The sequence below is a fragment of the Schistocerca nitens genome, chromosome 2, assembly GCF_023898315.1.
Source record: "Schistocerca nitens isolate TAMUIC-IGC-003100 chromosome 2, iqSchNite1.1, whole genome shotgun sequence".
Taxonomy (NCBI): domain Eukaryota; kingdom Metazoa; phylum Arthropoda; class Insecta; order Orthoptera; family Acrididae; genus Schistocerca; species Schistocerca nitens.
The window spans coordinates 736479608-736493131 of record NC_064615.1 but is presented as its reverse complement, the minus strand read 5'-3'; the positions used below and the strand labels follow the sequence as shown (position 1 = coordinate 736493131).

The following is a 13524-nucleotide window of genomic DNA, read 5'->3' as shown; positions in this document are numbered from 1 at the left end:
GTAAAGGCTGTTAATGGCACCAAAGCTACTTTCCAGTCACTCATGGACAAAACACGTAGTGAAACAGAGAGTAGCGAAGCAAAATCCAAGTTGCTTAACTCAGTTCTCAAATGTTCCTTCATAAATGCAAACCCAGGAATACTGCCAAAATTTAATCCTCGGACTGCCGAAAAGATAAGGAAAATAGATGTTAGTGCCAGTGGCATTGAGAAACAGCTGAAAACGTTAAAACTGAAGAAAGCCGCAGTGCCCGATGCAATTTCTATCATATTTATACTGTATTATCGGCTGAGTTAGCCCTTATGTTAACTATAATCTGTCGTAGACACCTTACAAAAAAAAAAAAAAAAAAGAAAAATAAATAAATAAAATTAAAAAAAATACGGCGTCCAGTAGTTGGAAGAAAGCACAATTCATAAGAAGAATAGCAGAAGTCACCCTCAAAATACCACTCAATATCCTTGCTATCCACTTTTCGTAGAATCTTAGAATATATTCTGTGCTCAAAAGCAATGAGTTATCTTAAACATAATGACCTACTCCAAGCCAACCACCACAGATTCCAAATACATTATGTGAAACCCAACTGTCTCTTTTCTCACATGACATCCTGAAAGCCGTGGATCGAGACAATCAGGTAGATGCAGTATTTCTCGATTTCTGAAAAGCCTTTGACTCAGTACCACTCTTACGAACATTGTCATAATAACGATCGTATGGGATATCTGGCGAAATTCGCGACTGGATTGAGGATTTTTTCGTAGGGAGAACACACAAAGTTATTTTGGGTGTAGAATCATCGACATATGTAGCTTCGGGTGTGCCCCAGGGAAGTTATTGGGTCCCTTGATGTTAATGTTGTATATTAATGACTTAGCCGATAGTATTAATAGTAACCTCTGACTTTTCGCAGATGCAGTTATCTACAGTGAAGTACAGTCTGAACGAAGCTGCACAAATACTCAGTCAGATCTTGTGACATTTCTAAATGGTGCAAAATTAACAACTTTCTTTAAATGCTCAGAAATGTAAAATTGTGCACCTCACAAAACTAAAACACAGTATCTTACGAATATATTGACAGTGAGTCACTTTTGGAATCGACAAACAAATTCCTCAGTACAACACTTGGTAGGGACAGGAAATGGAATGATTACTTAGGCTTAGTCGTGAGTAAAGCAGGTAACAGACTTCGGTTTATGTGCAGACTAGTAGGGAAATGCAGTCACTCTGGAAACGAGACTGCTTACAAATCACTCATTCAATCCACGCTAGAATACTGCTTAGGTATGTGGCACCCCTACCACATAGGGCTAAGAGGGGATGCTGAGCCTTTTCAGAGAAGAGCAGGACTATTTGACATTCGTTTGTCTGACTTGGGAGAGATCGCCACTGAAATGGCGACAAACCTGAATTGGGAGGCGTTTGAATACAAACGCAGATTATCCCACGAAAGGTTAAAAATTTCAAGAACAAGCGTTAAGCGAAGAATCTAGAGCTAAACCTCGGGCCTCCACTTATCTCTCCCGCAGGGTACGTGAAGGCGATATTAGACTGATTACAGCGCCCACAGAGGCATTATCTAATCAGGTATTCTTCCCATGCTCCATACCCAGTTCGAATGGCAAGAAACTCTTAACGTGTTGTAAAACGCTAAGTAGCCTGTGGCATGTACTTGGCGGTGGTTTGCAGAGTATGTACGTAGATAGTCGGATAATCTTTGTAATAATCATATTTGTCAACTAGTAGTTTATAAAGAACGTGAGACAACGATATTGCAGTTAATGGAATAAATATCAGATGAAAAGTTGACTAAAAGGTTATGTTGATGCCTACCTTTGCTCAGTGGAGATAAGATATGGTAGTGGATGGATGCTCCTCCAGCACTTTCGCCGAAGATAGTGACTTTGTCTGGGTCGCCGCCAAACGCCGCTATGTTCCTCTGGACCCAACGAAGTGCCTCTGTCTGGTCTTTGAGGCCCATGTTTCCAGGTACGACGTCGTCGCCGGTGCTAAGGAAACCTACAGAAATCCAATTCTGTAAATATTAACTGACAAGCAAATGTGTAGCACAAACCCACAGCAAATTAAGCGAATGATATTTAGCGTTACACAGGAATGGCTTGTTTACCAGCCGTTAAGTTAGTTAACTGCAGGCAGCAAAAGATAAAAGCAATAACGTGTTCGCCGAATATGGGATTAAAAATCATACAAATATTGAAAAAGCTGAAATCAGATGAACGTATATGGAAGTAATTGCAAATACTACATAAAATATCAGAATAACTTTTACAGATACTGTTGCAATACGTGTACGGCTGCTTAAAAATCACTTCTCCCACTCCATTTTTTTTTTTTTGTTAGTGGCATATAGCAATATTTTGTTCCATTCGATGGAATTTACAGTAATCGAAACGAGCGAATGGAGCAGATACACGCACAAAAAAAAAAAAGAAACAGCGACGCTAGAAAAAGAAGTACAGTTACTAACAGCAAAACATAAAAAGTAGGAGAATATCTTTTATTGTGTTTTTAAGAAAACTGTCAGGCAACAGTATTCTAAATTAATGAATTTACAAACTTCGTTAATACTACGAAGTTCTAGTGACACCATCCAATGTATCATCAGCAATAAAGTATCCTTCCACATATAGCGCATTTTCTGAAATCTATCTCTTGCTGCATGACTTTCTTCTTAGAATCTTGTAACGACAAAGAGTTGGGAAGAGGATCAAGTCACTGCACCAGAAATCCAGTGTTCCAGAAACAAAACGGGAGAATATTACAGGTCTATTCGTCTCAGCAAGATACCGAAAGAGGAGGGCGAGGACGTAAGGGCAAAGATGTGGGAAGTAAGATCATACCCATAGTATTCATTCAAATCGCATGGTAATGGTTGATACGAAGTAGGAGAGAGCTACTAATGCACGTTTTTATCAAACAAAGAAGACAAATGTAAGCGACTCTCAAGCCTTCTCGGCCTTTTATTGGTCTCGGTAGTTGATACACTCATTTTTACAAGCTCTGCGTTCTCTCCGTGAAAACCATCTGAAGTCAACCAATAACGACGTCATTTGGATGGGTTACGAATGATATTGTGTCAGCACATTGCTTTCCGAGGCGGTTTCAGCATTGTAGACCTTGGTGCCGCAAAGTTTCACTCAAGTTACTCCTCGATTGCCATCACGAGGTTGAATGCATGCCGTTGCAATCCTTTTACCAAGTAAAATTTACCTGTCACTAACAAGAACTGAACCCTGGTCCTCTGTACGGCAGTCAAATTCGGTGATCGCTCGATAGCCACATGAGTTAAAACGTTTTATCAGTTCGCAGTTAATCTTTTGAAGAACAACATCAGAAATTCCTGATGACTGTCTCAACTAAATAATGCTCTTCTAGCTAAGCTAAATAAAAAAAAGGTAGCTTAGGATTATATTACCGTCGGCTTATAACACTGCGAACGAACTGAAGTTTCGGTTTCTTAAGCAACTGTAGAATGAAAAGGCTGCTTAACTGGACACAAATTATGGACTTAGTTACCCATGGATCTACTGAAGAAATTGTCATGTTATTGGTCTTCAGTATTTCAAGGAAACTTCCATTAGAAACGAAACTTACTAGAGTGTTGGTGAAAGTAGGATAGTTAGCTGTACAAGATAGAATTTTAGACGTGTTACCTAGCAGTCCTAGGCGGTAGTTTATACCGACAAACACAATGTCGTTGTCAACAAAGTAGTGCGGTGTGGCAGTGTCGCTTCTTCCTTCCCTGAAGCAGCCTCCATGAATCCAGACCATTACATTTTTCAGGGTTTCGTTCGTCGTCCCCAGCTGTGAAAGTACAGAAAATAACCAATTTTTGGTACAAGAGTACAGTAATCCTTCGTTGAAGAACAAGAACATGCAGTAACACGAAGTTTTATCATCAAATTCATTTTCACGTTATTAATAAACGAAAGACACATTCGTTAACCTAATTAGAATCCATCCTAGTTGTATATAACGTACTACTGGGCTGTAGACGTTGAGGAAGAGGCAGTCCTCGTTGCCGATCACCTCGTTGCTGTAGAACTGCGGGCACGGCGACCCTGGCTGAAGAGCGTCTCGAACGCCGCTCCACACCTTCTTGCTCACTGGAAGCTGTGACACAAAACAGGCTGTTGAGGTACCTACTTTCACTCGAAGCAGACTGGGCTACTAAGTGTTGTTGTTGTTGTGGTCTTTAGTCCTGAGACTGGTTTGATGTAGCTCTCCATGCTACTCTATCCTGTGCAAGCCTCTTCATCTTCCTGTACATCTACATCTACATTTATACTCCGCAAGCCACCCACTTTACGTGCCACTGTCATTACCTCCCTTTTCTGTTCCAATCGCGTATGGTTCGCGGGAAGAACGACTGTTTAAAAGCCTCCGTGCGCGCTCGAATCTCTCTAATTTTACATTCGTGACCTCCTCGGGAGGTATAAGTAGGGGGAAGCACTATATTCGATACCTCATCCAGAAACGCGCCCTCTCGAAACCTGGCGAGCAAGCTACACCGCGATGCAGAGCGCCTCTCTTGCAGAGTCTGCCACTTGAGTTTGCTAAACATCTCCGTAACGCTATCACGCTTACCAAATAACCCTGTGACGAAACGCGCCGCTCTTCTTTGGATCTTCTCTGTCTCCTCCGTCAACCCGATCTGGTACGGATCCCACACTGATGAGCAATACTCAAGTACAGGTCGAACGAGTGTTTTGTAAGCCACCTCCTTTGCTGATGGACTACATTTTCTAAGGACTCTCCCAATGAATCTCAACCTGGTACCCGCCTTTCCAACAGTTAATTTTATATGATCATTCCACTTCAAATCGTTCCGCAAGCATACTCCCAGATATTTTACAGAAGTAACTGCTACCAGTGTTTGTTCCGCTATCATATAATCATACAATAAAGGATCCTTCTTTCTATGTATTCGCAATACATTACATTTGTCTATGTTAAGGGTCAGTTGCCACTCCCTGCACCAAGTGCCTATCCGCTGCAGATCTTCCTGCAATTCGCTACAATTTTCTAATGCTGCAAATTCTCTGTATACTACAGCATCATCCGCGAAAAGCCGCATGGAACTTCCGACACTATCTACTATGTCATTTATATATATTGTGAAAAGCAATGGTCCCATAACACTCCCCTGTGGCACGCCAGAGGTTACTTTAACGTCTGTAGACGTCTCTCCATTGATAACAACATGCTGTGCTCTGTTTGCTAAAAACTCTTCAATCCAGCCACACAGCTGGTCTGATTTTCCGTAGGCTCTTACTTTGTTTATCAGGCGACAGTGCGGAACTGTATCGAACGCCTTCCGGAAGTCAAGGAAAATGGCATATACCTGGGAGCCTGTATCTAATATTTTCTGGGTCTCATGAACAAATAAAGCGAGTTGGGTCTCACACGATCGCTGTTTCCGGAATCCATGTTGATTCCTACAGAGTAGACTCTGGGTTTCCAGAAATGACATGATACGCGAGCAAAAAACATGTTCTAAAATTCTACAACAGATCAACGTCAGAGATATAGGTCTATAGTTTTGTGCATCTGCTCGACGACCCTTCTTGAAGACTGGGACTACGTGCTCTTTTCCAATCATTTGGAACCTTCCGTTCCTCTAGAGACTTGCAGTACACGGCTCGGCTATTAGATGGGGGGCAAGTTCTTTCGCGTACTCTGTGTAGAATCGAATTGGTACCCCGTCGGGTCCAGTGGACTTTCCTCTGTTGAGTGATTCCAGTTGCTTTTCTATTCCTTGGACACTTATTTCGATGTCAGCCATTTTTTCGTTTGTGCGAGGATTTAGAGAAGGAACTACAGTGCGGTCTTCCTCTGTGAAACAGCTTTGGAAAAAGGTGTTTAGTATTTCAGCTTTACGCGTGTCATCCTCTGTTTCAATGCCATCATCATCCCGGAGTGACTGGATATGCTGTTTCGAGCCACTTACTGATTTAACGTAAGACCAGAACTTCCTAGGATTTCTGTCAAGTCGGTACATAGAATTTTACTTTCGAATTCACTGAACGCTTCACGCATAGCCCTCCTTACGCTGACTTTGACATCGTTTAGCTCCTGTTTGTCTGAGAGGTTTTGGCTGCGTCTAAACTTGGAGTGAAGCTCTCTTTGCTTTCGCAGTAGTTTCCTACCTTTGTTGTTGAACCACGGTGGGTTTTTCCCTCCCCTCACAGTTTTACTCGGCACATACCTGTCTAAAATGAATTTTACGATTGCCTTAAACTTTTTCCATAAACACTCAACATTGTCAGTGTCGGAACAGAAATTTTCGTTTTGATCTGTTAGGTAGTCTGAACTCTGCGTTCTATTAGTCTTGCTAAACAGATAAACCTTCCTGCCTTTTTTTATATTCCTATAAACTTCCATATTCAGGGATGCTGCAACGGCCTTATGATCACTGATTCCCTGTTCTGCTCTTACAGAGTCGAAAAGTTCGGGTCTGTTTGTTACCAAGATGTTATCTCCACGAGTCGGGTCTCTGTTTAATTGCTCGAGGTAATTTTCGGATAGTGCACTCAGTATAATGTCACTCGATGCTCTGTCCCTACCACCCGTCCTAACCTTCTGAGTGTCCCAGTCTATATCTGGTAAATTGAAATCTCCACCTAAGACTATAATATGCTGAGAAAATTTATGTGAAATGTATTCCAAATTTTCTCTCAGTTGTTCTGCCACTAATGCTGCTGAGTCGGGAGGTCGGTAAAAGGAGCCAATTATTAACCTGGCTCGGTTGCTGAGTGTAACCTCCACGCATAATAATTCACAGGAACTATCCACTTCTACTTCACTACACTACTAACAGCGACAAACACGCCACCACAGGTTGCATGCAATCTATCCTTTCTAAACACCGTCTGTGCCTTTGTAAAAATTTCGGCAGAATTTATCTCTAGCTTCAGCCAGGTTTCTGTACCTATAACGATTTCAGCTTCGGTGCTTTCTATCAGCGCTTGAAGTTCCAGTACTTTACCAATGCAGCTTCGACAGTTTACAATTACAATACCGATTGCTGCTTGGTCCCCGCATGTCCTGACTTTGCCCCGCATCCTTTGAGGCTGTTGCCCTTTCTGTACTTGCCAGAGGCCATCTAACCTAAAAAACCGCCCAGTCCACGCCACACAACCCCTGCTACCCGTGTAGCCGCTTGCTGCGTCTAGTGGACTCCTGACCTATCCAGCGGAACCCGAAACCCCACCACCCTATGGCGCAAGTCGAGGAATGTGCAGCCCACACGGTCGCAGAACCGTCTCAGCCACTGATTCAGACCCTCCACTCGGCTCTGTACCAAAGGTCTGCAGTCAGTCCTGTCGACAATGCTGCAGATGGTGAGCTCTGCTTTCATCCCGCAAAGCGAGACTGGCAGTCTTCACCATATCAGATAGCCGCCGGAAGCCAGAGAGGATTTCCTCCGATCTATAGCGACACACATCATTGGTGCCGACATGAGCGACCACCTGCAGATGAGTGTACCCTGTACCCTTCATGGCATCCGGAAGGACCCTTTCCACATCTGGAATGACTCCCCCCCGGTATGCACACGGCGTGCTCATTGGTTTTCTTCCCCTCTCTCGCTACCATATCCCTAAGGGGCCCCATTACGCGCCTGACGTTGGAGCTCCCAACTACCAGTAAGCCCACCCTCTGCGACCGCCCGGATCTTGCAGACTGAGGGGCAACCTCTGGAACAGGACGAGCAGCCATGTCTGGCCAAAGATCAGTATCAGCCTGAGACAGAGCCCGAAACCGGTTCGTCAGACAAATTGGAGAGGCCTTCCGTTCAGCCCTGCACACCTCGAGACGACCTCCCACTCTACCACAGGTGAGGGATCAGCCTCAATGTGGGCAGTATCCCGGGCAGCCACAGTCGTAGTCCGATCGGGGGATGCGTGGGACGAGCTGGCCGTCCCCGACAAACCCCCATCCGGAGCCCCACAGTGATGCCCATTTGCAACAGCCTCAAGCTGTGTGACCGAAGCCAACATTGGCTGAAGCTGGGAGCGAAGGGATGCCAACTCAGCCTGCATCCGAACACAGCAGTTGCAGTCCCAACCTACTGCAGCCTACATCCTTCTGAATCTGCTTAGCGTATTCATCTCTTGGTCTCCCTCTACGATTTTTACCCTCCACCCTGCCCTCTAGTACTAAATTGGTGATCCCTCGATGCCTCAGAACATGTCCTATCAACCGATCCCTTCTTCTAGTCAAGTTGTACCACAAACTCCTCTTCTCCCCAATTCTATTCAATACCTCCTCATTAGTTATGTGATCTACCCATCTAATCTTCAGCATTCTTTTGTAGCACCACATTTCGAAAGCCTCTATTCTCTTATTGTCTAAACTATTTATCGTCCATGTTTCACTTCCATACATGGCCAACTCCATACAAATACTTTCAGAAACGAATTCCCGACACTTAAATCAATACTCGATGTTAACAAATTACTCTTCTTCAGAAACGCTTTCCTTGCCATTGCCAGTCTACATTTTATATCCTCTCTACTTCGACGATCATTACTTATTTTGCTCCCCAAATAGCAAAACTCCTTTACTACTTTAAGTGCCTCATTTGCTAATCTAATTCCCGCAGCACCACCCGACTTAATTCGCTTACATTCCATTATCTTCGTTTTGCTTTTGTTGATGTTCATCTTATATCCGCCTTTCAAGAGACTGTCCATTCCGTTCAACTGCTCTTCCAAGTCCTTTGCTGTATCTGACAAAATTACAATGTCATCGGCGAACCTCAAAGTTTTTATTTCTTCTCCATCGATTTTAATACCTACTCCGAACTTTTCTTTCGTTTCCTTTACTGCTTGCTCAGTATACAGATTGAATAGCATCGGGGAGAGGCTACAACCCTGTCTCACTCCCTTCCCAACCACTGCTTCCCTTTCATGCCCCTCGACTCTTATAACTGCCATCTGCTTTCTGTACAAATTGTAAATAGCCTTTCCCTCCCCGTATTTTACCCCTGCCACCCTCAGAATTTGAAAGAGAGTATTCCAGTCAACATTGTCAAAAGCTTTCTCTAAGTCTACAAATGCTAGAAGCGTAGGCTTGCCTTTCCTTAATCTTTCTGCTAAGATAAGTCGCAGGGTCAGTATTGCCTCACGTGTTCCAACATTTCTACGGAATCCAAACTGATCTTCCACGAGGTCGGCCTCTACCAGTTTTTCCATTCGTCTGTAAAGAATTCGCGTTAGTATTTTGCAGCTGTGACTTTTTAAACTGATAGTTCGGTAATTTTCACATCTGTCAACACCTGCTTTCTTTGGGATTGGAATTATTATATTCTTCTTTAAGTCTGAGGGAATTTAGCCTGTCTCATTCATCTTGCTCACCAGATGGTAGAGTTTTGTAAGGACTGGCTCTCCCAAGGCTGTCAGTAGTTCTAATGGAATGTTGTCTACTCCCGGGGCCTTGTTTCGACTTAGGTCTTTCAGTGCTCTGTCAAACTATTCCCGCAGTATCATATCTCCCATTTCATCTTCATCTACCTCCTCTTTCATTTCCAAAATATTGTCCTCAAGAACGTCGCCCCTGTATAGACCCTCTATATACTCCTTCCACCTTTCTGCTTTCCCTTCTTTGCTTGGAACTGGGTTTCCATCTGAGCTCTTGATATTCATGCAAGTGGTTCTCTTTTCTCCAAAGGTCTCTTTAATTTTCCTGTAGGCAGTATCTATCTTACCCCTCATGAGATAAGCCTCTACATCCTTACATTTGTCTTCTAGCCATTCCTGCTTAGCCATTTTGCATTTCCTGTCGATCTCATTTTCGAGACGTTTGTATTTTTTTTGCCTGCTTCACTTGCTTCATTTTTGTATTTTCTCCTTTCATCAATTAAATTCAATATGGATTTCTACTAGCCCTCGTCTTTTTACCTACTCGATCCTCTGCTGCCTTCACTATTTCATTCCTCAAAGCTACCCATTCTTCTTCTACTGTATTTCTTTCCCCCATTCCTGTCAATTGTTCCCTTATGCTCTCCCTGAAACTCTGTACAACCTCTGGTTCTTTCAGTTTATCTAGGCTACTAACTAAGACGGACGAATTGACTGAAGGACGGTCCAAACGATAACTCAATCTTCAGTTCACTCATATGTCCTTTGCACTCTTATTCCTTTTCTGGATATTCGAGAATCTTTATTTAAGGACGAGAATTTAAATGATAATACAAGCAGATAATATTTTCACTCCTTTAGTTTAGTGTCGCGTCTACATTGGTGTTGCTGCAGACGTCATGCCAGCCCAGAGCACTCCGGGCGAAGAAATGAAGTAGAGCGAATTCAAAATCCTGTACAACTTAAAATGAAATCGGTTTCCTCATGGTGTTCATCCCCCGTCAGTCTGGAACTTTCGAGAATGGATTAATAAAAAATAGAGAAGAGTTAAGATGGTGCTTTTAATGCTTGACGTGTTACGCACAGTCCCTCCCGCTACTCCTCCTTCCCCGGCTGAGTACAATGCACAGAACGTTCGTACAACCATGTGAAACTGTCCGAAATTCTTTGTTTGAGATGTTGTTTAACTTGCACATTACATTGGCTTAAGCGTCTGTTAAATCGTCGCCGGCCGTGGTGGCCGAGCGGTTCTAGGCGCTTCAGTCCGGAACCTCACGACTGCTAGGGTCGCAGGTTAAATCCTACCTCGGCAATGGATGTGTGTGATGTCCTTGGGTTAATTAGGTTTACGTAGTTCAAAGTCTAGGGGACTGATGACCCCAGATGTTAAGTCCCATAGTGCTCAGAGCCATCTGAACCATTTTTTGACCTGTTGTTGCACTGTAATTTGTTACACAACAACGTTGACACACTATGGCCACACGTCCAGTATTTAACAGTTCATAGTGACAACTGGTTGGTCTAATCCACACCTACTGCTTACATAAGTTACTTCAAGCTGTCGCCATAGTTATTGTGCTAGAGTAGCTAATACACCAGGAATAACTCGTGTCTGTTTCCTGTCCCAGGACATGACTGGAGCTTACAGTATTTCCATTTCCAGAACATGAAACTATAACCCGACGTGTGGGTGAATGGTAAATTCCTTTTCTTGATCGTTCATCTGAACCTGGTGTAGTTGTAGAAAGAGAAAATGGACCTCATGAGACCGAGACGGGTTGTTGTTCTTTTCACACAAATATCCCAGAAATCTCGGACTCTTGCAGAAAGATTCCAATGGCTAATGATTTGGTTCAAATGGTTCAAATGGCTGTGAACACTATGTGACTTAACTGCTGAGGTCATCAGTCGCCTAGAACTTATAACTAATTAAACCTAACTAACCTAAGGACATCACACACATCCATGCCCGAGGCAGGATTCGAACCTGCGACCGTAGCGGTCACGCAGTTCCAGACTGAAGCGCTAATAATTTGGATGGGATTTCCAGTTCCGATATTTTCCTGATAACCATGACAAACTTTTCAAAAACCGGGGTCAGAAGGGGAAATTGAAATTCATTTCTGCAGGAAATGTGTGTGTGTGTGTGTGTGTGTGTGTGTGTGTGTGTGTGTGTGTGTGTGTGCGTGCATGTATGTGGATGATGGTGCGTTGTGCGCATGTGTGTGTGTACAGTAATGTATTTATATGTGTCACAATTAGGAAACCAAGCCCGTATGTCGTTCTTGTTTGCGAGAAGTGGCTGGGAGAACCGAGGACAGTGTTTAGGTCGTCGCGAGCTCTGTGCACAAAATGAATTGTGATATTATTGTTTGTTTATGTATTTTACTATTGACTGATTTCTTGGGACTCAGTTACTTTTAACTGCTGACTTTTCTCTAAAAAATTCACTAAAACGACACATAGTTAGAGAATGAAATTATACTACTTGGGAAAACTGTCACGGCATTGATTACTTGACACACTATTATCCTAATCTGAATTGCTTGTTCTACCAGAACCTGGTACAGAAAACATTTATAAAGGTTGGTCATATTGCTAAATACAGAATCGAAAAGTAGATACCGATCTTCTCCGTTGTTTTAGAAAGAGAAATTTATCTGAGGGTGCGCAGTTCATTAAATATTTTAGAGGATTCAGCATTTCCAAATCTACAGTTTGCTGTTTTCAATTTCATTTATTTATACTATTTTCTCAGCAAGTAGTTCCGTGGTCGCAGCCCCATTCTAAAGAGTAAATCATTATTGTATTCTAAATCTTAAATCATTATTGCAGGTAGGCAAGCTGGAAGCCGCTGTCATCGGCCTCTGCACAGTTTGGAAGGAAATGTGTAGGGCCCGTAACAAACTGAATCTTTTAATGTGTCTGGAAGTTGCTCGTTATGGAGCACATGATAGCGTACTTCCAGCGAAAGGCGAGATCTCGGTTTTAACTTGTCTGGTATAAGCAAAATATATTCGTTGTGTTGATGATGGGGAGGGCAAGGCTTGGGTAATTTTATCGAGGCTTCGAAAATGAAATATTCATGGCATTTTTATTGCAACATGTGGGTCGTAGTATTGAATCAATATTCAGAACTTCGGAACGAGGAAATTCTACGTACATTTACTCTTATTAATATCATCACTGCAGCTCCATGTTACGTCGAACTCTGGTAGACGTTTACTCGAAAAGAATTTCAATCTTTTCAGAATCGTTAGATAGATTAAGCATGCCATCTGCCTGCGTTTTATGCTTTGCCTCATAAAGCTGACGTTCATTTCTAAAGATTTCGTTGATATGGCACTCTGGGATTTGCATAACAGTTTTGATATGTTTAGCTGTCTAAATAAGTAGATTCATATAAAAGCCTTACCATTTTTTCTACAGTGTGCACACTATGAAGCTCGAATGAGCCCGCTTGAAACCATCGCTCTCAACATCAGTATAAATTCTCACGGCATTATGATTACGCTGGACTACGCAAATAGTGCAGCAGACATGACTGCAATCTGACCCATGCACATGACGCGTGAAAATACTGTTTAATTAACGCAACATACAATGGTCAATCACATCGCGAACAGTCCACTGAGAAAAAGGAACATATAAATAATTGTACTCAAATTATCTACTCAACACAAAAAATTTAGCTGTCAAATATGCTGTCCACACATAAGATAGCTTGAAGTCAAATGGTAAGCAGCGTAAATCATTCGAAATACTTGCCTGAAATCGGAGATCATCGACAGGAGGTTCTGCATATGGGATACCTTCAAAGCTGTACATGGGTTTGTTCGTATACGTTGCTCTGATAGAACCTCTCAAGGTTCCTGCATCTATATCCACTGTTACATATTCCTGGGCCTGTGACCAAATAAAACATATTAAGTAAAAGAAGTAACAAGGTGTAAATAGCTAAAAAAAAGTCTAAACTGAAAACCGCTTGGAAACTAACATTTGTGGACAAACAATACGCTACATCTATATAAATAAAAATGTAAATGTTGTTTTGTTTAAAATCGTTTATCTTCGAAAATTCTTGACCGATTGCTTTGAAATTTGGATACAACGTTACATTTTAATGAGACGTGTTTTT

At 42.5% G+C, this 13524-nt stretch overlaps 1 protein-coding gene across 1 annotated transcript in view; it reads right to left on the bottom strand.

The window, feature by feature from the left end:
• The window catches only part of LOC126234597 (esterase FE4-like), an 89314-nt gene that overhangs the window by 58732 nt on the left and 17058 nt on the right, over positions 1–13524 (bottom strand). Inside the window, exons 2-5 of the mRNA XM_049943313.1 lie at positions 13155–13292; positions 4006–4137; positions 3678–3828; positions 1837–2022 (exon numbers count right to left, since the gene is read on the bottom strand). Coding sequence (XP_049799270.1) covers positions 1837–2022; positions 3678–3828; positions 4006–4137; positions 13155–13292 — 607 coding nt within the window. The remainder of the gene's footprint in view (positions 1–1836; positions 2023–3677; positions 3829–4005; positions 4138–13154; positions 13293–13524) is intronic.